This window comes from Phocoena sinus, chromosome 7 (genome assembly GCF_008692025.1).
Source record: "Phocoena sinus isolate mPhoSin1 chromosome 7, mPhoSin1.pri, whole genome shotgun sequence".
In the NCBI taxonomy this organism is placed as follows: domain Eukaryota; kingdom Metazoa; phylum Chordata; class Mammalia; order Artiodactyla; family Phocoenidae; genus Phocoena; species Phocoena sinus.
In genome coordinates this window covers 35,333,811-35,358,316 of record NC_045769.1, presented here as the reverse complement: position 1 = coordinate 35,358,316, position 24,506 = coordinate 35,333,811, and the positions used below count along the sequence as shown (strand labels likewise).

At 37.6% G+C, this 24,506-nt stretch overlaps 1 protein-coding gene across 1 annotated transcript in view; it reads right to left on the bottom strand.

Annotated features, from left to right (window-relative positions):
- Positions 1-24,506, bottom strand: part of KCTD18 (potassium channel tetramerization domain containing 18) — a 28,652-nt gene that overhangs the window by 2,783 nt on the left and 1,363 nt on the right. Inside the window, 5 exon segments of the mRNA XM_032637969.1 lie at positions 7,880-7,982; positions 14,115-14,209; positions 15,331-15,524; positions 21,367-21,578; positions 23,144-23,379. Of these exon segments, the coding sequence (XP_032493860.1) occupies positions 7,880-7,982; positions 14,115-14,209; positions 15,331-15,524; positions 21,367-21,578; positions 23,144-23,303 (764 nt within the window). The 5' untranslated portion in view covers positions 23,304-23,379.

The window sequence follows — 24,506 nt, the reverse complement described above, 5'->3', positions numbered from 1 at the left end:
TCCACTGATCTGTGTGTCTGTTTTTATGCCAATACCATACCATTTAAATTACTATAGCTTTGTAATATAGTTTGAAATCAGGGAGCATGATGCCTTCAGTTTTGTTCTTCTTTCTCAAGATTGCTTTGGCTATTTAGGGTCTTTTGTGGTCCCATACATATTTTAGGATTGTTCGTCCTACTTCTGTGAACAACGTCATTGGAATTTTGATAGGGATTGCACTGAATCTGTATATTGCTTTGGGGAATACAGGCATTTTAATAATATTAATTCTTCCAATTCATGGATAGGGACTATCTTTCCATTTATTTGTGTCTTCTTCAATTGCTTTCATTAACGTCTTACAGTTTTCAACATACAGGTTTTTTATTATCTCCTTGGTTAAATTTATTCCTAGGCATTTTATTCTTCTTGATGCAACCATAAACTGGATTTTCTTAATTTCTCTTTCTGATAGTTCATTATTAGCATACAGAAATGCAACAGATTTTTGTGTATTGATTTTGTTTACTAGTTCTAACAGTTTTTTGATGGAGTATTTAGGGTTTTCTATATATAATATCATGTCATCTGCAAACAGTGACAGTTTTACTTCTTCCTTTCCAATATGGATATTTTTAATTTACTTTTCTTGCCTAACTGCTCTGGCTGGGACTTCCAATACTATGTTTAGTAAAAGTAGTGAGAGTGGGGGTCCTTATCTTGTTCCTGATCTTAGAGGAAATGCTTTGAGCTTCTCACCACTGAGTATGTTTGCTGTAGGCTTGTCATATAACGCTTTATTACGTTGAGGTACATCCTCATTATACCTGCTCTGTTGAGAATTTTTATCATAAATGGATGCTGAATTTTGTCAAATACCTTTTCTGTGTCTATTGAGATGATTATATGATTTTTGATATGATATAAAAACCATTTGATAGATTGTTTCCAGTTCAAGATGACAACATAGGAAGATACTGAACTCACCTCCAATGGACACACTGAGTTTACAGTTATATATGGAACAATTTCCTCTTAAATAAAACCTAAAGGCCGGCTGAGTGACAACTACATATTGGGCATCTGAGAAGAAAACAACATTGAAGCAGGTAGGAGAAGCTGGAACACAATCTTGCCATAAACCCATCCCCCAATGCAGTAATCCGCAACCAGGAAGAAAGTCAAAACCTACATCTTCTCCCTAAGGAGGGAAAGATTCAAACCCCACATCGGGCTCCCCAGTTTTTAAGACATGCACTTGAGAGATGAGCCCCCAAAATATTTAACTTTGAAAATCAACAGCGTTCAAGTCCCGAGGCCCACAAGACTATAGCAATCTGATAAACAGCTCTTCAAGGGTCCACATGCTCAGATTCACCCACCCCAGGACCCAGTTCAAAAGCAGCCAATTGCACCCAGACTTAAAATAGTAAAGTAGCTCACCTGCTGATAGAAAAGTGCTGGCCTGAGGGGCAGGCGTTTAATTTAACACACACATCTAGAAGCCTGCTGGAACACTCTCTGGGAATAAAGACTAGCAGGTACCATCTTCATGCTCTCCCTTTGCTGTGCTCCAGAGCACCAGTATTTCCCGGAAGAGAGCTTTTACACTCATCTGGAACCCTCACTTTTTATGGCTCTTAGCCAGGGGACAACTCCTGATTGCCTGGCTCTGGAGGCCAGTGGAGCTTGCATTCCTGGTCCCATGGGACTGTAACAATTGGTGTTAACCCAGAAAGGAGCTCATAGCCTTGTCTGGTACCCCAATTTTTGCAAATGCTGCCAAGAGACACCTCTACATTACATGGCTCTGGTGGCCAGTAGGGCTTATGCTTGTAGGTCCCACAGGACTGTAACCAATGGAGAAAGAGTTCTTAAATAGCTACCACCCCAGCACACAACAAGAGGCAACAGATCCAGAAGCTCAGTCTTTCCGTGAAGGAGGTCTGTTAGCTGATCATCATGACTGTAGCCTGAGGGGCAGACTTCTAATTAAACACGCATCTAGGGGCTGACTATAATCTTTCCCAGGGACCTCATAGGGTGGGTGCTATCTTTGCACCCACCTTCTGCCACACTCCAAAGTGCCAGTGTCTTCTGAAGGGGAAATTTACATGCAGCTGGTGCCCTGGTTTTTGTATTTGCCACCCACAGCATGCCCCTTGATCCCCTGGCTCTCATGGCTGGTGGGTCTTGCATTCCTGAGTCCCATGGGACTGTGGCCATCAAAGAGATGGTTCCTGGCGGGCTAACATCTACAGGACAATGCACAGACAACAGACTGAGGAACATCCCCCAGTCTTTCTGCAAAGAAGGCCTCTTTGCTTGTCCTAGTGCTTCGGCCTGAGGGGCAGGCCTCAGGTTTGGCACACGTGTATTGCCAAACAGAGCTGCTCTCAAGGAACATAGGCTGTGAATGCCATCTTGGTGCTCTCTCTCTCTGCCTTGCTCCAGCTCCTCAGAATCTTTCTGAAAAGAGCTTACACACTCAGCTGGAGCCCCGATTTTTGCAGCTGCCACCAAGGGGACACCTTCAGAATGCCTGGCTCTGTTGGCCAGCAGAGCTTACACTTGCAGTCCCACAGGTCTGTATATATTTGTAAAGCTCTAAAAGCTGCTGCCTGAGGGTCTGGCTTCCAAGCAGCCTCAATCTAGGTGATGAGATCCTCCCCTTTGGGACACTGACAGGTCTTGGTTCATCCTCAACTACTGGGAGCTATTAAAAATATAACAGGCTGCCTGGACAATCACAAAGGTTTGAGAGTCAACTAAGAGCTGGGGCAGGGCCAAACAATAAGGTTCATCCTCTGCACAAGGCTACTCGTTCAAAACTGAGTGAGGCGGTTGTTTCATTTACTGTATAGAAACCAACACAGAGAGTCAAGTAAAATGAAGAAACTGAGGAATATGTTCCAAATGAAAGAACAAGATAAAACCTCAGGAAAAAACCTTAATTAAACATAGATAAGTAATTTAGCTGAGAAGGAGTTCAATAATGGTCATAAAAATGCTCACCAAACTGGGGAGAAGAATGAATGAACACAATGAGAACTTCAACAAAGAGATGAAAAATATAAGAAAGTACCAAATAGAAGTCACAGAGCTGTAGAATACAATAACTGAACTGATAAACACACTAGAGGGGTTCAACAGCAGACCAGATGAAGCAGAAGAAAGGATCAGTCAACTCAGTCAGGGCAGTGGAATTCACCCAATAAAAGCAGGAATAAAGAAAAAGAATGGAAAAAAAGTGAAGATAATTTAAGGGACTTACGGGACAACATCAAATGGACTAACATTCACATTATAGGGCTCCCAAAAGAAGAGAGAGAGAAAGGAGAAGAAATCTTATTTGAAAAAATAATAGCTGAAAACTATATAGCTGAGAAAGGAAAGAGACATCCAGATCCAGGAAGTCCAGAGAATTCCAAACAAGATGAACTCAAAGAGACCCACACTAAGACACATTATAATTAAAATGTCAAAAGTGAAAGACAAGGAGAAAATCTTAAAAACAGCAAGAGAAAAATAACTTGTTATATAAAAAGGAACCCCCATAAGACCATCAGGAGATTTTCAGCAGAAATTTTGCAAGCCAGAAAGGAGTGGCATGATATATTCAAAGTAGTAAAAGAAAAAAATCCAACCAAGAATACTCTACCCAGCAAAATTACCATTCAGAATTGAAGGAATAATGAAGAGTTTTCCAGACAAACAAAAGCTAAAGGAGTTCATCACCACTAAACTGGCCTTACAAGAAGTGTTAAAGGAACTTCTTTAAGCTGAAAAGAAAGGGCACTAATTAGTAACAACACATATGAAAGAATAAATCTCACTGGAAAGGTAAATATATAGTAAAGGTAGTATATTAATCACTATAAAGTTAGTATAAAGGTTAAAAGAAAAAAGTAATAAAAATAACTATGATTACAATAATTAGTTATGGAATACACAATATAAAAAGATGTAAAATATGACACCAAAAACCTAAAACATGGCAGGGGATAGTATAATATTGAGCTTTACAATGGAATCAAACTTAAGTTGTTATCAACTTAAAACAGACTGTTATAGATATAAGTTGTTATATGTAAGCCTCATGGTAACCACAAAGCAAAAACTTATAGTAAATACACAAAAGATAAAGAGAAAGGAATATAATCATACCACTAAAGAAAGTCATCAAACCATAAAGGAAGAGAGATGAGAAGAAAGGAACAGAGACGAACTACAAAAACAATCAGAAAACAATCAACAGAATGGAAATAAGTACATACCTATCAATAATTACTTTAAATGCAAATGGATTAAATTCACAGAGTGGCTGAATAGATCAAAAAATAAGACCCAACTATATGCTGCCCACAAAAGACTCACTTAAGTGTAAGGACACACACAGACTGAAAGTGAAGAGATGGGAAAAGATATTCCATGCAAACCAAAAGAAATCTGGAGTAGCTATACTTATATAAGATAAAATAGACTTTAAAACAAAGACTGTAATAAGAGACAAAAAAGGGTATTACATAATCTTAAAAAGGTCAATCCAACAAGAGGATATAACATTTGTAAATATTAATGCACCCAAAATAGGAGCACCTAAAAAATAAGGCAAATATTAACAGAACTAAAGGAAGAAACAGAGAGCAATACGATAATAGTGGGAAACTTCAATACCCCACTTACATCAATGGATAGATCCTACAGATAGAAAATCAATAAGGAAACATTGGCCTTAAATGACATGTTAGGCCAGATGGACTTAACAGATATTTACAGAACATTCCATCCAAAAATAACAGTACACAATCTTCTCAGGTGCACATGGAACATTTTCCATGATAGATCACGTGTTAGGCCACAATACGAGTCTCAGTAAGTTTAAGACAACTGAAATCATATCAAACTCCTTTTCTGACCACAATGGTATGAAACTAGAAATTAATTACACAAAGAAAACTGGAAAATTCTGAAATACATAGAGATTAAACAACAAGTTACTGAACAACCAATGGGTCAAAGAAGAAATCAAAAGAGAAATCAAAAAATACCTTGAGACAAATAAAAATGGAAATGTAACATACCAAAGTTTGTGGGATGCAGTGAAAGCAGTTCTAAGAGAGTTCATAGCAATGTTTACCTCAAGAAATAGGATAAATCTCAAATAAACAACCTAACTTTACACCTCAAGGAACTAGAAAAAGGTCAAACAAAGGTTAGCAGAAGGAAGGAAATAACAAAGATTATAGAAATGAATGAAATAGAGACTAAAAAGACAATAGGAAAGATCAATAAAACTAACAACTGATTTTCTGAAAAGATAAACAAAACTGACAAACCTTTAGCTAGATTCACCAAGAAAAAAAGAGAGAACTCAAAATCAGAAATGAAAGAGGAGATGTTGAAACTGATACCATAGACATACAAAGGATAGTAAGAGGCTACTATGAACAGTTATATGCCAACAGATTGGACAACCTAGAAGAAATGAATTAATTCCTAAAAACATACAACCTACCAAGACTAAATCATGATGAAATAGAAAATCTGAACAGACCAATGACTACTAGGGAGATTGAAATCTCCTAACAAACAAAAGTTCAGGACCAGACAGCTTCACTGGTGAATTCTACCAAACCAATTCTTCAAAGAATTAATGAGTCCTTCTCAAACACTTCCAAAAAATAAAAGAGGAGGGAACTCTCAAATTCATTAAGGCCAGTAGTACCCTGATACCAAAACCAGACAAGGATGCCACAAGAAAATTACACACCAATATCCCTGATGAACATAAATGCAAAAAATCCTCAAAAAAATACTAGCAAACTGAATTCAACAATACATTAAAAGGAACACACATGATGATTTACTCCAGGGACGCAAGGATGGTTCAACATCCACAAATCAGTCAATATGATACACTATACCAACAAAATGAAGGGAAAAAGTCACATGGAACATTATTTTAAATGACCTTAAAACTGTCAAACTGTCAAGCAACCACTGTCAAAAGCCTGCCTGCTCCTTCCACTGCTTCCATCAGTTTCACTTCATGAAGATCCCCTTCTGAACATGTGTAATGGCAATCCTCCAAGTCTTCTCCCTCTGACTCAGCACTGTTGTGTTTTCAGAGGCAAATATAAGATACTGAACTCTGATTTTTGGAAATGGGATCATAATAGCATAGTGATTTGAAATATAATATATTCAACCTCAAAACTCTACTGAACATAACTAAAATTTTGTAGGTGAGAAATGGTTCTTTGGGACCTCACAAGTGCTTCCAAGTCATCGTTACCTGGTCCATGAATCAAAAATGATACTTAATAAAATCCCAGAGGAAAAAGACAACTAATACAGAGGAGAGTTTCCATAAAACAATTTCTGCTTGCTTTATATTTTGTACACATCTTCCACTGGACTCTAGTCCAAGGTTGCTCCACCTGAGCACTATTGCCATTTGGGATTCAACAATTCTTTGCCATGGGGGGCCGCCCTCTGCATTCTAGGACGTTTAGAAGCAACCCTGGCCTCTACCCTCTGGATGCCAGCAACAACCCCCACCTGACAGTGTCTCCAAACATTACCAAATATATCCCCTGGGGAACAAAACTGCCCCCAGTGGAGAACTACTGCTCTGGACCCAAATAATATTTGCTAACTATAAGTTCAAACACCAAAATAAATGATAATAAAATGAGAGCCTTTAAGCAAAAAGATCTGTTTTAACATATGATTTACTATTAAAAACTGAATAAAATTCCCTGCACCTCTGTGAAAGATCCAGAGGGCAAAAGTAAGAAAGCAGTCTGAAATTTCATACGGGCCCTGAATCAAATTCTAGAAAAGATGATCAAGAAATCAGAATGTCTGAAAGTCATGAATACTACCCAGACAATGAAAATGAAATATAATTTTAAATGTATTTAAACCACAGTGAAAGACACAGATGTGGGTGAATTCAGTGCTAATGATTTCATAGAACACAAGATAATACTACTAAATAAAAATGTTATTTGTGGTAACAGGAGGGAGAAAGGGATTCAGAATAAATCACAGGAAATTTCAAATATTAAGTCTAATAAATTTCTTGACTATTGCCAGTAAAATCTGGGATTTCACTTTAGTGGGGAAAAATACTTACCACAGCATTCTCACTGTGTCCAGTAGTATTTTTAAAATCATACTCTCCCAAAAAGAATATACCATATAACTCAGTTTTAAAGAATTACTTCCACCTTTTACATAGTTCTGGTAACTTTGCATTTAATTTTTTTTTTTATTTTGGCCACACCACACGGCTTGTGGGATTTTAGTTCCCCGACCAGGGATTGAACCCAGGCCCTCGGCAGTGAGAGAGCAGAGTCCTAACCACTGACTTCCAGGGTATTCCCTCAATATTTACATTTTGGGGCTTCCCTGGTGATGCAGTGATTGAGAATCCACCTGCCAATACAAGGGACACAGGTTCGAGCCCTGGTCCTGGAAGATCCCACATGCCGTGGAGCAACTAGGCCCGTGCACCACAACAACTAAGCCTGTGCTCTAGAGCCCATGAGCCACAACTACCGAGCCTGTGTGCCACAACTACTGAAGCCCGCACGCCCAGAGCCCGTGCTCCGCAACAAGAGAAGCCACCTCAGAGAAGCCTGTGCACCACAACGAAGAGTGGCCCCCGCTCACTGCAACTAGAGAAAGCCCACGCTCAGCAACGAAGACCCAATGCAGCCAAAAATAAATAAATAAAGATTTATACTTTGATGGTAAGGCAGAATATTCACCTAGGTGATTAATAAGCTCAATGAGGTCAAGAACCATTATTCACTCCCCCAGTAGAGGCAGTAAAAATATAGGTCATAGATTAATTTTTTTAAAAAATCAACAAAGAACAAATAACCTCTTTCGAATTGGGGCCATGTGACGCAGGCTTCCATGTAAAGGCCGCTCTTCCAGAGTCCAACATTCTATCAGTTCATGAGGCACCCGCCAGTAGCTAACACCTGGAAGATAAAAAGACAATTTAGAGAACCACTGTCCACTGCCAAAGGCTCAGCAACACTTTTGTATAAGACCGGCCAGAAAAAGTTTAAGGTTCATGACTCCCATTTGATGAAGAGAAGTATAAGCAGGAAGTGCTCCCAAGAAGAGCCAGGGCAATAGTGGCATAGCTCATGACCCGGGTCCAGAAAGAGCTGGCTACCAGCCGCCCCAGCTCTGCCACTGATAACCAGAGGTCGTTATACAGACCTTGAGCAACTGAGTGTATGCTGGTTAAGGGCACAGGCACTGGAGCCAAAACTGCCTGGGTCTGGATCCCATTTCTGTCATTCACTAATCATATCACCTCGGGAAAATTTTCTCATCTGTGAAATGATGACAGTAATAGTACATACCTTGCTGCGATAATTAAATGAGAAAATAAAAACAAAATGCCTAGAACAGGGCCTGGCACAGACTTAGCACTCAAGAGATGTTAGGTGCCTTTATTATAAGTCATAGTGGTGGTAGTAATGTGAAAGGATTGGACAGTAGGGGTTCTAACACTTGCCCTGTCTACCTCACTAGGTTGCTGCAATCATCAAATCAGATAAATTTTGTGAACCACTGTAAGAGGCAACCACTATATGAATATGAGGTATCAATACCTTATAGGCATCTTTTCAAACAAGAATAATCTGTTAATGTGGCAGGCCAAGATTCCAGTCAAATTCACTTAATTTTTAAATCTGATACGTTTCTTTGTTTATTCTATTGAAGTATAGTTGATTTACAATGTTGTGTTAATTTCTGCTGTACAGCAAAGTGATTCAGTTATACATACATATGTGTATGTGTATATATATATTTTTTCATATTCTTTTGCATTATGGTTTATCACAGGATATTGAATACAGTTCCCTGTGCTATACAATAGGACCTTGTTGTTTATCCATTCTATATATAATAGTTTGATATGTTTCTGATTGAAAGCTGAAAATGTATTCCTTTTTTTAAAAAATTTATTTATTTTTGGCTGTGTTGGGTCTTCATTGCTGCGCGCGGGCTTTCTGTGGTTGCAGCGAGTGGGGGCTGCTCTTCGTTGTGCTGCGTGGGCTTCTCAGTGAGGTGGCTTCTCTTATTGTGGAGCATGGGTTCTAGGCGCGCGGGCTGCAGTAGCTGTGGCACGCGGGCTCAGTAGTTGTGGCTTGTGGGCTCAGTAGTTGTGGCACGTGGGCTCAGTAGTTGTGGCTCGCGGGCTCTAGAGCGCAGGCTCAGTAGTTGTGGCGCACAGGCTTAGCTGCTCCGCGGCATGTGGGATCTTCCTGGACAAGGGAACGAACCTGTGTCCCCTGAATTGGCAGGCGGATGCTTAACCACTGCGCCACCAGGGAAGTCCCTGAAAATGTATTCTTATGAAGCTTAAAAACCTTACGCTAAGTGAAAGAAGCCAGACACAAAAGGTTATATATTGTATGATTCCATTTATATAAATATCCAGAATACACAAATCCACTGAGACAGAGAGCAGACTGGTAGTTGCCAGGGGCTGAGGGGAGAGGGGAATGCAGAGTAACTGCTTAATGGATACTGGGTTTCCTTTTGTGGTGACAGAAGTGTTTTGGAACTAAATAGAGGTGCTGGTTACACACACTGTTAATGTAGCAAATGTCACTGAAATGTATACTGTAATTAATTCTATGCTGTGTGAATTTTACCTCATTTTTTAAAAAAAGAACCATAAAAATTATACATAGACACATTAAAAAAGGCTTAAAGAATGATGCTGAATAAAAACTGCTTGGTATTAAAAACAACAGTAACCTTTAAGTCCGAAGAAGGAATCTGGTGTCTTCTTTTTTACTCACTAAAGGGCTAGTAATAACAAACAACTTAGCAAGCTGGGCACATAAATTATTATATATAATAGACATGTCCAAATACTCGAAGTCTATGGACCTCATTTTAAGACAACAACTTTCTAGAACTGCTTGATCATACTCTCAAACCTACTTATGCTACAAAACCATCACCAAATCTCATCCATTAAGTTTTTATTTTTAAGTCAGGTTTATTGAGATATAATTTACATAAAATAAAATTCATTCTTTTTAAGTACACTGAGTTTTGACAGATGTATACAGTCATGTAACTATGGCCACAATCAAGATACAGAACATTTCTATCATCCCCAAAAAGTTCCCTCCTACCTTTCCACAGTTGATGCCCTGCCCTCCATTCCTTAGTTTTGCCTTTTCCAGAGTATCATATAAATGGAATCATATACCACATAGCCTTTTTGTGTCTGGCTTCTTTACCATGATGCTTTGAAGATTCATCCATGTTGATGTATGTATCAATAATCATCTCTTTTTATTTCTGAGTATTCCTTTAAATGGATATACTGCAGGCTTCCCTGGTGGCGCAGTGGTTGGGAGTCCACCTGCCAATGCAGGGGACACGGGTTCGTGCCCCCGTCCGGGAAGATCCCACATGCCACAGAGCGGCTGGGCCTGTGAGCCATGGCTGCTGAGCCTGAGTGTCCGGAGCCTGTGCTCCGCAACGGGAGAGGCCACAACAGTGAGAGGCCCGCGTACCGCAAAAAAAAAAAAAAAAAAGATATACTGCAATTTGTTTTTAAGACTTTCATTTTTTTCCTGCCTATAATTCACATTCATTGTACAAAACTTGGAAAACATAGAAAAGTATATATAAAAAAAAATAAAAATCACTTCTAATCCTAAAACTAGGAATCGTGGCTCATGACATTTTGATGTATCTCATTCCAGTCTTTTTTCTATTCGTATGATATGCACATAATTGAAAACACATTATATTTAATTTTGTTTTCTGCTTTTGACCATTTCTTACTTTATCATGGGCACTCATCAACGTAAAAAGTTATTCAAAATAATTTTATTTTATCATTATTATTTTTTCAGCCACGCAGCATGCAGGATCTTAGTTCCCCAACCAGGGATCGAACCCATGTTCCCTGCAGTGGATGCGTGGAGTCCTAACCAAAAGACCACCCAGGAATTCCCTCAAAATAATTTTAATAGCTATACCCATCTATAACCTGTGGATGTGCCAATGTGTATTTAACCCTGTATTATAGACATTTAGATTGCTTTTATTTTTTCCCTATTATGAATAATGTTCAGTTGAACATCTCTGTTCATAAGCCTTTGTCTGCATTTGATTTTGTCTTTAAGGTAGATTTCTAGAAGTAGAATTATTGGCTCAAAGAATATGAACAATTTTGATGCTATTGATACATACTGATAAATTATTTCCAAAAAAAGTAATATGAACTTTATTGCTCCCAAGAATTCATGAGATCTTTACTAATCTGGTATATAAAAAAATAGTTCTCATTTAATGTATAGTTCACTGATAATGAGTTTGAACCTCTGCCATATTTATTTCCTTTTCTGGGAATTTTATGGCCATGAACCTTATACATTTATTTGTAATAGGGTTGAGCTGGTTTTCTAATGAATTTAAATAAACCTTCTTAATTATAAGGGTAATCTTTGTCCAGTTAATGCAACACTTTTATCCAAGTTTTTTATTAGTTTCTAAATTTTATTTATAATGTTTTATGTTTTAAAGTTAATATATTATGTAATCAAATTTCTTTGTCTTTTATGTTTTATTTTAAGCTTACAATTTCTTTCCCTATTAAGAAATCAGTTATTTGCTTACATTTCATTATAGTCTATAATAGTTTCATTTTTCATTCATAAATCTACCTGCGATTATTTTCATAAATGATGTGAGGTTAAAGTTCTGTTTTTCTCCTAAATAATCTATCCTTTTTTTATTGGTATTTAATGCTTTCTTATCACAAAGTGATTTTATTCTTATAAATTTAATGGATTTTACTCCTGATCTCTGCATCTATTCTTGTACCAGAAAGACATGGTTTTATTAGTATAGAGCTACATATAGTATTTTGGCCATCAAACAGAGTTAAACTCATCCCTCTAATGACTTCTACTTCCCAAAATGTTTTGGGGTATTTCACCTGTTTATTCTTTCAAAGGAATTTTAGGATCATTTCCTCAAGATTCCCAAAGAGGTCCATTGATATTTTGGTAGGAATTGTGTTAAACCTATAATTTAATCTGAGAAACACTGACATCTTTATAATATTCAGATTTCTCATTCAGGATCATGGTATGTCTCACAGTAATCTTCATCTCTTCTTTTTTATAGATGGATGGATGGATGGATGGACAGATAAATACATTTTAGCAGTTTTCTTCGTAAAGGACCCAAGCATTTCTTGGTGGCGCAGCCTAGTTATTTTTGTTTATTGCTATTGTGAATGGGATTTTCTCCTATAATTTCTAATTAATTTACCATAAGTAAGCTGCTAATCTTTATTTATATTGTATCTAGCTAGTTTAGTCTACTAAACTCATCATTTGAAATACCTTTAGTCGATTCTTTTCGGGTTTTCTACAAAGACATATTGTCCACAAATAACAATAACTGTCTTCTTCCTTTCAATAGTTCTTTCTCTTACTTCTGTTTCCTGTATTATGGCTTTCCACAGGCCTTCCAGAACTTTGTTAGATAACAATGATACTCTATTACATGCTTTCTAAAAAGTTAAAATCAGTCACACGCTTTGTTAAAATCAGTGATCCCAGCTCTCTGCTCCAGCTTTCTGAATCAGTGTAGAAAGAAACCCAGCCAGGCCCTCCCAAAGCTTCCCAGGCAGCCTGCTAGTCCAGCGGCACAAAAGGAGACAAGAACACCAGGGGGGTTGTTCTTCAACTTAAGCCCAAGTGTCTCAAAGTCAATTAAATCTCAAGTAATAAGCTTAAAGAGAATAGCATTTTGTTCAACACACTTCATCCTATCTGTTTGAAGGGCATGATATGAAAAGAAAAAGGAGGAAAACTGAGTGGGGCAAAGTTGAGGAAAAAAAGGATTGGTACTAGCATCCTGCCTGAAAGAGGAACAGCTGATAGTTTTAAAAAGCCTCTTCCTTTCCTTATTCAATCTTATATGACTTGCAATGGCTGTCTCTACCAGCTTTTAAGATCATTTGAGGACTGAGATGTGTCTTATTTATCTTTGGACAATTTTAGGACTTAATTATAGTGCTTGCACCTAATTGACACTCAATACATGTTAATTAAGAAAAAAAACTTAGGCATAGAACAGTTAACCCTCTGTGATCTTTAAGCAAGTGGCATGTCTCTCTGAGACTTCTTTTCCTCATCAATAAAATCGTAAACCAGCATACAGGCTTGTTTTAGGACTAAGAGATACTGAATGTAAACTACATATCACACTGAATATCAAGCAGCATTACTATTATCAACTCACATAAGCAGCTTGGTAAAGATAGTCAAATTTCAAAGTGTGCATTTAAAGAATATTTGTTTTCTAAGGGCTCTTTAGATATCTTCCCAGCATTATTTTCATTTTCTCTCTCTCTATTTTTTTTTTGATTACACATTTTATGCTTAATTTAGAGGTATACTTCCTAGGACAATGCTAGGTATACAGTAGGTGCTACAGAAACTCTTTTTATTATTTTTTTGGTAATAAATTTATTTATTTATTTTTGGCTGTGTTGGGTCTTCATTGCTGTGCGCGGGCAGTCTCTAGTTGCAGCAAGCGGGGGCTATTCTTCGTTGTGGTGCACGGGCTTCTCATTGTGGTGGCTTCTCTTGCTGCGGAGCACGGGCTCTAGGTGCGTGGGCATCAGTAGTTGTGGCTCGCGGGCTCTAGAGCGCAGGCTCAGTAGTTGTGGCACACGGGCTTAGTTGCTCTGTGGCATGTGGGATCTTTCTGGACCAGGGCTCGAACCCATGTCCCCTGCATTGGCAGGCGGATTCTTAACCACTGCGCCACCAGGGAAGCCCCAGAAACTCTTTTTAAATTGAACTAAATAAGCATAACTAACAAAAGTGTATTTTAGGTTACTGTATTATAGATTATTAATAATACCTAGCAATTCATGGGGTTTAAAAATTTGTAAGTAAACTGCCTCAGTGTTACTATAAGGTGACAACTACCTGGACCCACACCAAAAACATTTTCTCAAAAAAAGAAATGCTATATTTGAACTTGCTTTGTCTTATTAAGGAAAAGTCTACTTTCTGCCATGAAATGAAAGAATTGTACTGTACCTTTTCCTTCCCAGGCATCAAAGGCATCCATCATTTCCTTCAATTCTGCTACTGAATAATAGCTCCAAATATACTGAACATTATTTCCTGCCTCCCTAGAAATATTACAAAAGGTAATGAAAATATACTACCTAGGTATGAATGTGTATACATATATACAGCTAATAGACACTCAATAAGTGCTTGTTAACTAAGGAAAAAAAATATGTAGGTAATGAGTAGTTGTTCTTCTGTGATCCTTAAGCATATATATATGTATATATATATATTCTATATACGACATACTAGATGAGTATAATATACTATACTTACGTACTAACCTACATTTAATCTCTTTTTACTGCGGTAAAGTATTTGTTAATTCCACAATATAAACTGTGCAGACAAATCAACAAATCCTTAAAATAAGTTTTCTTAAAAAAATCACCTAACTCCAGTAAAGTTAGAAAAGGTTCAACTTTGACTAAAACTTTCTTAGCACTATGTCAGGCACTTATATATCATACACAAACATCCCTGCCTGTAAAGAATTCAGAAAATGATAACATATTAATTATCTAAACAGCAAGCTCATGTGGTCGTGCATTAGTCACTGGCATGTGACCCAATCCAATCTCTCAGAGAATTAAAAAAAAAATTTTGCTAAGTGAATTGACTAGTATAAATGAGATTACAGGGAAAATATTAACAGAATAACCCTTAAGAATTTAACATGTTCAAGGCATAGAATTTTAAAGTTGGGAGGGACCGGATGAAAAGTCTTTCAGCATTTCTCAAACCAGGACACCAAGACACAGGCCAGTCTTGGGTCCCTCAGTGGGCCTGCTGACTTCTAGGCCAGGCTTCTGTCCCTGGACTATAGTGGAGGGGAGATACCCAGGCATGTGGCTTTTCTTTTCTTTCTTTCTTTTCTCTTTTTATAATGCCTCTCAGGGGATTCTGATGACCACTCCCAGTTGAGAACCACTGTACTAGACCAAGTAGATGGCCTATTGCTTATACAGATGTGAAATGGTCTGAATTACAACCTCCTCATGAAACAGGCCTATCTCGACAGCTATGAGATTCACTCTGTCTGTTGAGAGGTACTAGCTTCTTTCCTAGTCAACCACATATTCCATTCAATAACACCTCTTAGAAGAGACCAAGACTTTATTTTGTTCCTTTTCATATTTAAACGCAGACATACCTTTTTTTTTTTTTTTTGCAGACATACCTTTTAAAAACGCATTTACTGTGAATTCTTCCTCCCAGCTGCTTATCAATTGCATCTGTTCCATCAGTTTTTGTGGAATATACACCAATAATTCTACTCTCACAGCTTGCACCAGATGTGTTAAGATAGTGGAGAACCCAAACTGTTGGTTTATTGCAAACTAAACCATACGAATCACAGAAGTCTGTTAAAGCCTGGGGCAAAAAAATATATAAAATTTGAATTTAATTCTGGAGTAAAGTAAAAATGAATTTGCTCTATTACTTTCATGTAAAGCTGTAATTTCAGCTGGTCATAACGGAAATAAAAAGATTATATATCTCAGCCTACTGTTTATGCCTTTAAAAACCAAACCATTTGTTGAATTTGGGGTGTTGGGGGAGGTGAGGCAAATCAACACCCAAAAACCCAAAACCTTTTCAGCTAGAGAATCTTTTTCCACATGGAAATTATGTTTTACTTCCTCTTCCTTTAGACTCACTACCAACATCATTTTAAAATCTTCATATAATAAGCAAAAGTTAAAATTCTTTCTTTTCCCCCCGATTTTCCATTTGACTCAATCTTCCTTTTACCTCCTACTGACTTGCCCCATAGTTGATGCTTATTCTTAACTCCAAATCCAATCATGGATTAACCAGATTAACTTGTTCTTTTACACTGAAAGATACGAATATATGAACTCGATATATACTGTCTGAACTCATTTGGCATTTATCTACCTATTCACTCAATCACTTGAATACTAAGTACCTATGTGTAAATAATAAGCACTGTCTAAGGCCTTGGAGACATAATGGTGAGCAGGAGACAGGGTCCTTCCTTGAGTTTATAGCTGATGCAGAAGACAGACGTTAAATAAGCCATCAGCACACAGTGTAAGAAGTGCTACTAGGTAAGCCTATGAGGTGCTAAGGGGCACAGAGGAAGAGGGCTTCACCCAGTGGAGTGGTACAGGCCTTCCCTGGGAGAAACAGCATTATTGCTGTGAGCTCTCTGAGGACAGGCACTCTTTTCTGTTTTGTTTTGTATCCCAAGTCCCTAGAAAAGTACCTGATACAAAGGAGATGCTTAATATTTACTGACTCAGTGAAGGAAAAGAGGACCCTAACGTGTTGCATTTTCATTTAATATTGCCATCTAACTCCTGTATTGGCTTTTATCTTCACTTGCACATCTATGAAAATCACCAACAACATTATAAACCATTCAAGGGCAAAAACGGCATGTCATATTTCTTTGTGTCCCACACAGTCCCTAGAACAAGGTCCTATATGTCAAAAACATTTGAAATAAATAGGAGTTGGCTGGCAGAATGAATGTTCGCATGCTGTGTCTGTTGTGCATACAAACCAAGAATGAAAGAATATAAAGGTGAATGTTAATCTGTCTCAACTTTCCAGTTAGGCTTTTTCAGCCCCACTCTGCAGATATGGCAAACAGCATCAAAAGACTGTTCGACAACTCAGTTTATAAATAATTCCAATAGCAGAACCCATACAACCATGCAAATTCCCGAAGGGGGTCTGGAACCAAATCAACTTTCTCTTCATGCTGCACTCCTAATAACCATACTGTCAGCTTGCTCTCCTAAACACTGTCATCCAACTCAAAGAATTCAAACCAATTCAAACCACTTTTCACTATAAACAATTATCTAGGAAAAATATTTTTCTTAGATGTTCAAAGTGCTAATTAATAGCAAATATAATACTTATCAATAAGACAAAAACAGATGAGGCTGTTCAAGTCATGTAAAGACATTTCAAATGTGATTTAAAACAGAAGCATCTTAAAAAAAGATTTACTGATCTCAAGGTGAAGTAATCAAACTAATGTTTTAGCTTAGTAACAAACTGCTACACTCACTAAATCAGGTAAGGGATTTTATACAATCTTTTATTTATCATGACCATCCTTTTAAAATATCATTTCAGTAAATGAATTAATCCCACTATACCCTCACATACTACAGTACTGCTCTTACTTTAAGAAGAACTTCAAGAGCAGAAGAGTTCTATTTTAAAAAGCCATCAAAAAGTGTTAAACATTCAATGAGGAATAAAGACTCCATAAACTTTTAGGTGGCGTGGTAATACACTTTCCTAGAATACAACTTTGGCCTTAAAAAATGAATAGCGGTAATTAAGAATCATGTCTTCAAAAACTGTAGAGAAGTAACAATATGTTACTAAATAACCAAGAGATCACTGAAGAAATCAAAGAGGAAATCAGAAAATACCTAGAGAAAAATGACAATGAAAACAAGATGATCCAAAACCTATGGGATGCAGCAAAAGCAGTTCTAAGAGGGAAGTTTATAGCAGTACAATCCTACCTCAAGAAACAACAAACATCTCAAATAAACAATCTAACCTTGCACCTAAAGGAATGAGAGAAAGAACAAACAAAACCCAAAGGTAGTAGAAGGAAAGAAATCATAAAGATCAGAGGAGAAATAAATGAAATAGAAACAAAGAAAACAATAGCAAAGATCAATAAAACTAAAAGCTGGTTCCTTGAGAAGATAAACAAAATTGATAAACCTTTAGCCAGACTCATCAAGAAAAAGAGGGAGAGGACTCAAATCAATAAAATTAGAAATGAAAAAGGAGAAGTTACAACAGATATTGCAGGAATACAAAGCATCCTAAGAGACTACTACAAGCAACTTTATGCCAGTAAAATGGATAACCTGGAAGAAATGGACAAATTCTTAGAAAGGTATAAGGTTCCAAGACTGAACCCGGAAGAAACAGAAAATATGAACAGACCAATCACAAGTAATAAAATTGAAACTGTGATTAAAAATCTTCCAACAGGACTCCCCTGGTGGTGCAGTGGTTAAGAATCCACCTGCCAATGCAGGGGACACGGGTTCGAGCCCTGGTCTGGGAAGATCCCACATGCCGCGGAGCAACTAAGCCTGTGCGCCACAACTACTGAGCCTGCGCTCTAGAGCCCGTGTGCCACATCTACTGAGAGCACATGCTGCAACTACTGAAGCCCGCGCACCTACAGCCCGTGCTCCGCAACAAGAGAAGCTACCGCAATGAAAAGCCCGTGCACTGCAACGAAGAGTAGCCCCTGCTCACCGCAACTAGAGAAAGCCTGCGTGCAGCAACAAAGACCCAATGCAGCCAAAAATAAAGTAACTAAATTTATAAAAAAGAAAACTAAAATTAAAAAAATAAATAAAATAAATAAAAAAATCTTCCAACAAACAAAAGTCCAGGACCAGATGGCTTCACAGGTGAATTCTATCAAACATTTAGAGAAGAGCTATCAACCATCCTTCTCAAACTCTTCAAAAAAATTGCAGAGGAAGGAACACTCCCAAACTCTTTCTATGAGGCCACCATCACCCTGATATCAAAACCAGACAAAGATACGACAAAAAAAGAAAACTACAGAGCAATATCACTGACGAATATAGATGCAAAAATCCTCAACAAAATACTAGCAAACAGAATCCAACAACACATTAAAAGGATCATACACCATGATCAAGTGGGATTGATCCCAGGGATGCAAGGATTCTTCAATATATGTAAATCAATCAATGTGATACACTATATTAACAAACTGAAGAATAAAAACCATATGATCATCTCAATAGATACAGAAAAAGCTTTTGACAAAATTCAACACCCATTTATGATAAAAACTCTCCAGAAAGTGGGCATAGAGGGAACCTACCTCAACATAATAAAAGCCATATACGAAAAACCCACAGCAAACATCATTCTCAATGGTGAAAAACTGAAAGCATCTCCTCTAAGATCAGGAACAAGACAAGGATGTCCACGCTCCCCACTATCATTCAACATAATTTTGGAAGTCCTAGCCACGGCAATCAGAGAAGAAAAAGAAATAAAAGGAATACAAATTGGAAAAGAAGAAGTAAAACTGTCACTGTTTGCAGATGACATGATACTATACATAGAGAATCCTAAAGATGCCACCAGAAAACTGCTAGAGCTAATCAATGAATTTGGTAAAGTTGCAGGATATGAAATTAATGCACAGAAATCTCTTGCATTCCTATACACTAATGACGAAAAATCTGAAAGAGGAATTAAGGAAACGCTCCCATTTACCACTGAAACAATAAGAATAAAATACCTAGGAATAAACCTACCTAGGGAGACAAAAGACCTGTATGCAGAAAACTATGGGACAGTGATAAAAGAAATTAAAGATGATATAAACAGATGGAGAGATATACCATGTTCTTGGACTGGAAGAATCAATATTGTGGAAATGACTATACTACCCAAAGCAATCTACAGATTCAAGGCAATCCCTATCAAATTACCAATGGCATTTTTTTACAGAACTAGAACAAAAAAATCTTAAAATTCGTATGGAGACACAAAAGAGCCCGAATAGCCAAAGCGGTCTTGAGGGAGAAAAACGGAGGTGGAGGAATCAGACTCCCTGACTTCAGACTATACTACAAAGCTACAGTCATCAAGACAATATGGTACTGGCACAAAAACAGAAATATAGATCAATGGAACAGGATAGAAAGCCCATAGCTAAACTCACGCACCTATGGTCAACTCATCTATGACAAAGGAAGCAAGGACATACAATGGAGAAAAGACAGTGTCTTCAATAAGTGGTGCTGGGAAAACTGGACAGCTACATGTAAAAGAATGAAATTAGAACACTCCCTAACACCATACACAAAAATAAACTGAAAATGGATTAGAGACCTAAATGTAAGACTGGACACTATAAAACGCTTAGAGGAAAACATAGGAAGAACACTCTGACATAAATCACAGCAAGATCTTTTTTGATCCACCTCCTAGAGTAATGGAAATAAAAACAAAAATAAACAAATGGGACCTAGTGAAACTTAAAAGCTTTTGCACAGCAAAGGAAACTACAAATAAGACGAAAAGACAACCCTCAGAATGGGAGCAAGTATTTGCTAACAAAGCAATGGACAAAGGATTAATCTCCAAAATATATAAACAGCTCATGCAACTCAATATTAAAAAAACAAACAACCCAATCCAAAAATGGCAGAAGACCTAAATAGACATTTCTCCAGAGAAGACATACAGATGGCCAAGAAGCACATGAAAAGCTGCTCAACATCACTAATTATTAGAGAAATGCAAATCAAAAATACAATGAGGTATCACCTCATTGTCAGAATGGGCATCATCAGAAAATCTACAGACAACAAATGCTGGAGATGGTGTGGAGGAAAGGGAACCCTCTTGCACTGTTGGTGGGAATGTAAATTGATACAGGCACAATAGACAACAGTATACAGGTTCCTTAAAGAACTGAAAATAGAATTACCATATGACCCAGCAATCTCACTACTGGGCATATACCCAGAGAGAATCATAATTTAAAAAGACACATGCACCCCAATGTTCATTGCAGCACTATTTACAATAGCCAGGACATGGAAGCAACCTAAATGCCCATCAACAGACGAATGGATAAAGAAGAAGTGGTACATATATACAATGGAATATTACTCGCCATAAAAAGGAACGAAATTGAGTCATCTGTAGAGACGTGGATGGATCTAGAGACTGTCATACAGAGTGAAGTAAGTCAGAAAGAGAAAAACAAATATCATATATTAACGCATATATGTGGAACCTAGAAAAATGGTACAGATGAACCGGTCTGCAGGGCAGAAATAGAGACACAAGATGTAGAAAACAAATGTATGGACACCAAGGGGGGAAAGTGGCGGGTGGTGGTGGTGGTGGTGGGATGAAATGGGAGATTGGGATTGACATATATACACTAATATGTATAAAATGAAAAATAAGAACCTGCTGTATAAAAAAATAAAATAAAATTCAAAACAAAACAAATAAAGGTATATAATACAGTTAAAAAAATATTGTAAGAAGTAAAACGGTCTCATTTTGGTTTATGTTACAACATGGGCTATACAAAATAACATACATTGCTTTGTGCATAATAAATGTATAATAAATGAATATTAGATAAACATTCATACATATATTGTAAAACTTAAGAAAATGCCAAGACCTTTTTAAGTTCTATATTTGACCTTAAAGAGTATGTCTCCATTTCATTGGCCAAGTGGTCAGACAGGCTGTACGGATAAGGGATGCCAAAGTAATCAGCCTCTTCCTGCAGAGAAATGCGGGTTTGCTCCTCTGTGGGAATGTGAACTTCTCCGTGAAGATAATCCAAAAGGTATTTAAATAGATGTCCATCACGGTCAATAACACAAGCCCCTAGAAAATATTCAGTTCAAAAATGATTGAATAGATACAAATGACCATGGTAAAATTTCAACATGTCAAGCTAGAATTAGACTGAAGACCTCTACAATTAGAAATGTTTCCTTCTCAAAAGAAAGTTAATATCTAGTGTTCAAATAGGTTTAGTCAAATTTGGGGAGTCTCTGTATTCTCACCTACAAGGAAAACGTATTCTGAGTTCCATTAGAAATCAAGGACTATATTCCCACTATGGCCTCTGCAAAAGCCATGGAGACCTTAGACTGCTGGTAGAAACAGAAGCTTACCACTAATCTCAACCCAGCTGGGCCAGGAAAGGTGTATGGAGTTCCTCCCTAATGGGGGTATAATGAGGTCCAGCATTTGTATGTCAGGGACCCTACAAGTCGACCTGCAGTGTTGCCAACAAAAAAACCCTGGGTTCCTAGCTATGGGCATGCCATTTGTTCAGACTTATTAGGTTAGTTCCTTTGTATGAAACTTTAGAAAAGAAATGCTATACTGGTACTACTTTATGATTAAAGACTTTTTGTAGACAATTCAGCAGAATTAAGACAACAAAAAAACACTTCTGTGTGAGGTTACTCAATGATTTCCTTCCTCCCTTGATTAGTTTAAGACGGGATTAAGAAGGTAAAAACTTAGGGGCAGAGGAAACAACTCAGTCCCTGCTTACCACCTTTACACCAACAAACTTTCTGTCCAGATGGACATGCAGTCCTGGGCACCAGACATCAGTGAGTTTTCCATTCTTCCAACTGCCATTCATCTGGCAAAGCAATCTCTCCAGACCCAGGGTTACTAACAGCCCCTCATGCTCTGAGCTCCTCAATCCCTTTTTTCTAACACAGACCAAGAGTGGGTTCTATGAGCCCCAGAATGCCTAAGATGTACAAAAAGCCTTACTTGCTCTGCTGAAGTTTCTTTACCACCAGTAGTGGGTTCAGTGAACCCCAGAGCACTCAAAGCAGAGAGTGGCCCCAGGACCCTAACCCTTGTATTTTACAGTTTCTTCTGAAACACCAATTTTCAGTCCTGGGTGACTGACGGTATCACTGAACTGATGTTTTCTTAGGCATACACATCTGCCCACACAAGGCTCTGCAGCTGGACTAGGTGTGAGTTTAACACTAATTCTACACTGACAGTACCTGCCCTGTCAGCTATGAGGGCAGCTCCTTTCTCCAGAGAAATACATTTTTTAACTTGAAGAACACAGAGAGAAGCTAATATATTTAATCAGGCTCAATACCTTTACCCATTGAGTTGTATGAATGGAACAACTTTCAAAATATGATTAATCCCCATAATTAGGTGATGGTTGGCCTTTACACACATTCACTTTTTTGTCAACTTTTAGCAACAGCATCACAGATTCTAGAAACTGGTATTTAATTTCTCCATGTACTTAATGAATCTCCATACAGTCCCAATGATCTCAGTAATTAACAGAGTAAGCTAATACATTCTGTTGTAATTAGAAAAATTAAAGGGAATTTAAACTAGACTCCTATTTTAATGAATATTCATGATAATGCTTACAGACTTTAGATATTTACCTGATTCATCTGTTTTTAGAGGAAAACGACCACTGAACATGGATGCCAGCATTGAGTCCTTAAAGCGGCACAAGGACTGCCGCCTGGCTGTGTAAATACAGCCACCCACGTTCAGTCGAAGAATATCCAACACCTCTTCTTCTGCCTTGTGACCTTCCATTGGTCTCTCGGACGCCTGAAGTTTTGCCTTGAAACACTTTCAGAAACTGCAAAACAATGGTGGTCACAGTACCCCTCTGTAAAAACAAAGGACAATCACCATTGACATTTCCAACAATACATGAAATAGGTAATAAAAATAAATACATTCTAAAGTGGTTTAAAACAAATTCCTCAGCACCGGCAATACTGAATCGAAGGACTTAATGTAATACAAAAGAAGTTTGAGATATGCTGAGAAGCTGGAAAACTCTGGCTCAGAGGATTTGTAAATGATAATAAAGTATTACCAAACAAATCAGAGCTGTTGAAATGACTGTTTAAAGAATTAAACGAGATAATGCATTGTCTGTTACATATAAAGCAAAGGTGAGGCGTGCTTATGATCTTCAGTATTCACATATCTTTTTAAACTATAGTAAGTCTGAAGGAGCTGTGTAGACCTGCAGAGGGGAACAGCATGTAGCATGGAATCAGGCTATTAGGCTCTACCACTTACTAGCCTGGGACCTTGGGCAAATACTTACCCTCCTCTGCCTGTTTCCCCATCTCTAAATTGGAGGGAAGGATGATGCCTACCTCAAAGGACTATCAGAGGAGTAATTGACAGAAAATATAAAAAGCATATAGAACAGTCTCTGGCTCAGAGTAAGTACTCAATAAATGATAAATATTATCTATAATAATATAAAAATTTACAAGAGGGTATATACTGAAGGACTTTATATTGGCTCTGGAGATTTAAGGAAACATAAGAGCAGAAATGATTAACAACAGTAGTTGTAATTCTTAAGTTAGGTAACTAAGGAATATACAATTTATCAACTGAGATCAGAATTCCATGTATACCAAAAGCCAAACTGGTCCAGAAGAACAACAGATGACATCTCTCAATCATCTGGCTTCTTCCCTCTGAAATAGCTGAACCTTTAGAGACATTTTAAGGATTTTATTTCTTAATCCATTCTGGAGATAGATGAACCACAGCTGACTGTGGCATTCCTACAGAACCTAAAACAATACCCTGAGGAAAAATGTCCTCCCAATGTATCTTCACATTTCATAGCAAGTGTAAAATGGCTACCAATAGGCTCAACTACATGCATGGCCATTCACTTTGCCATCAACTTTGAGCATCCTTTCATAGATGCTCCAGTTTAGCCAATTTCCAATAAGAGGAGACCATTAGAGTCTGAGGAACACC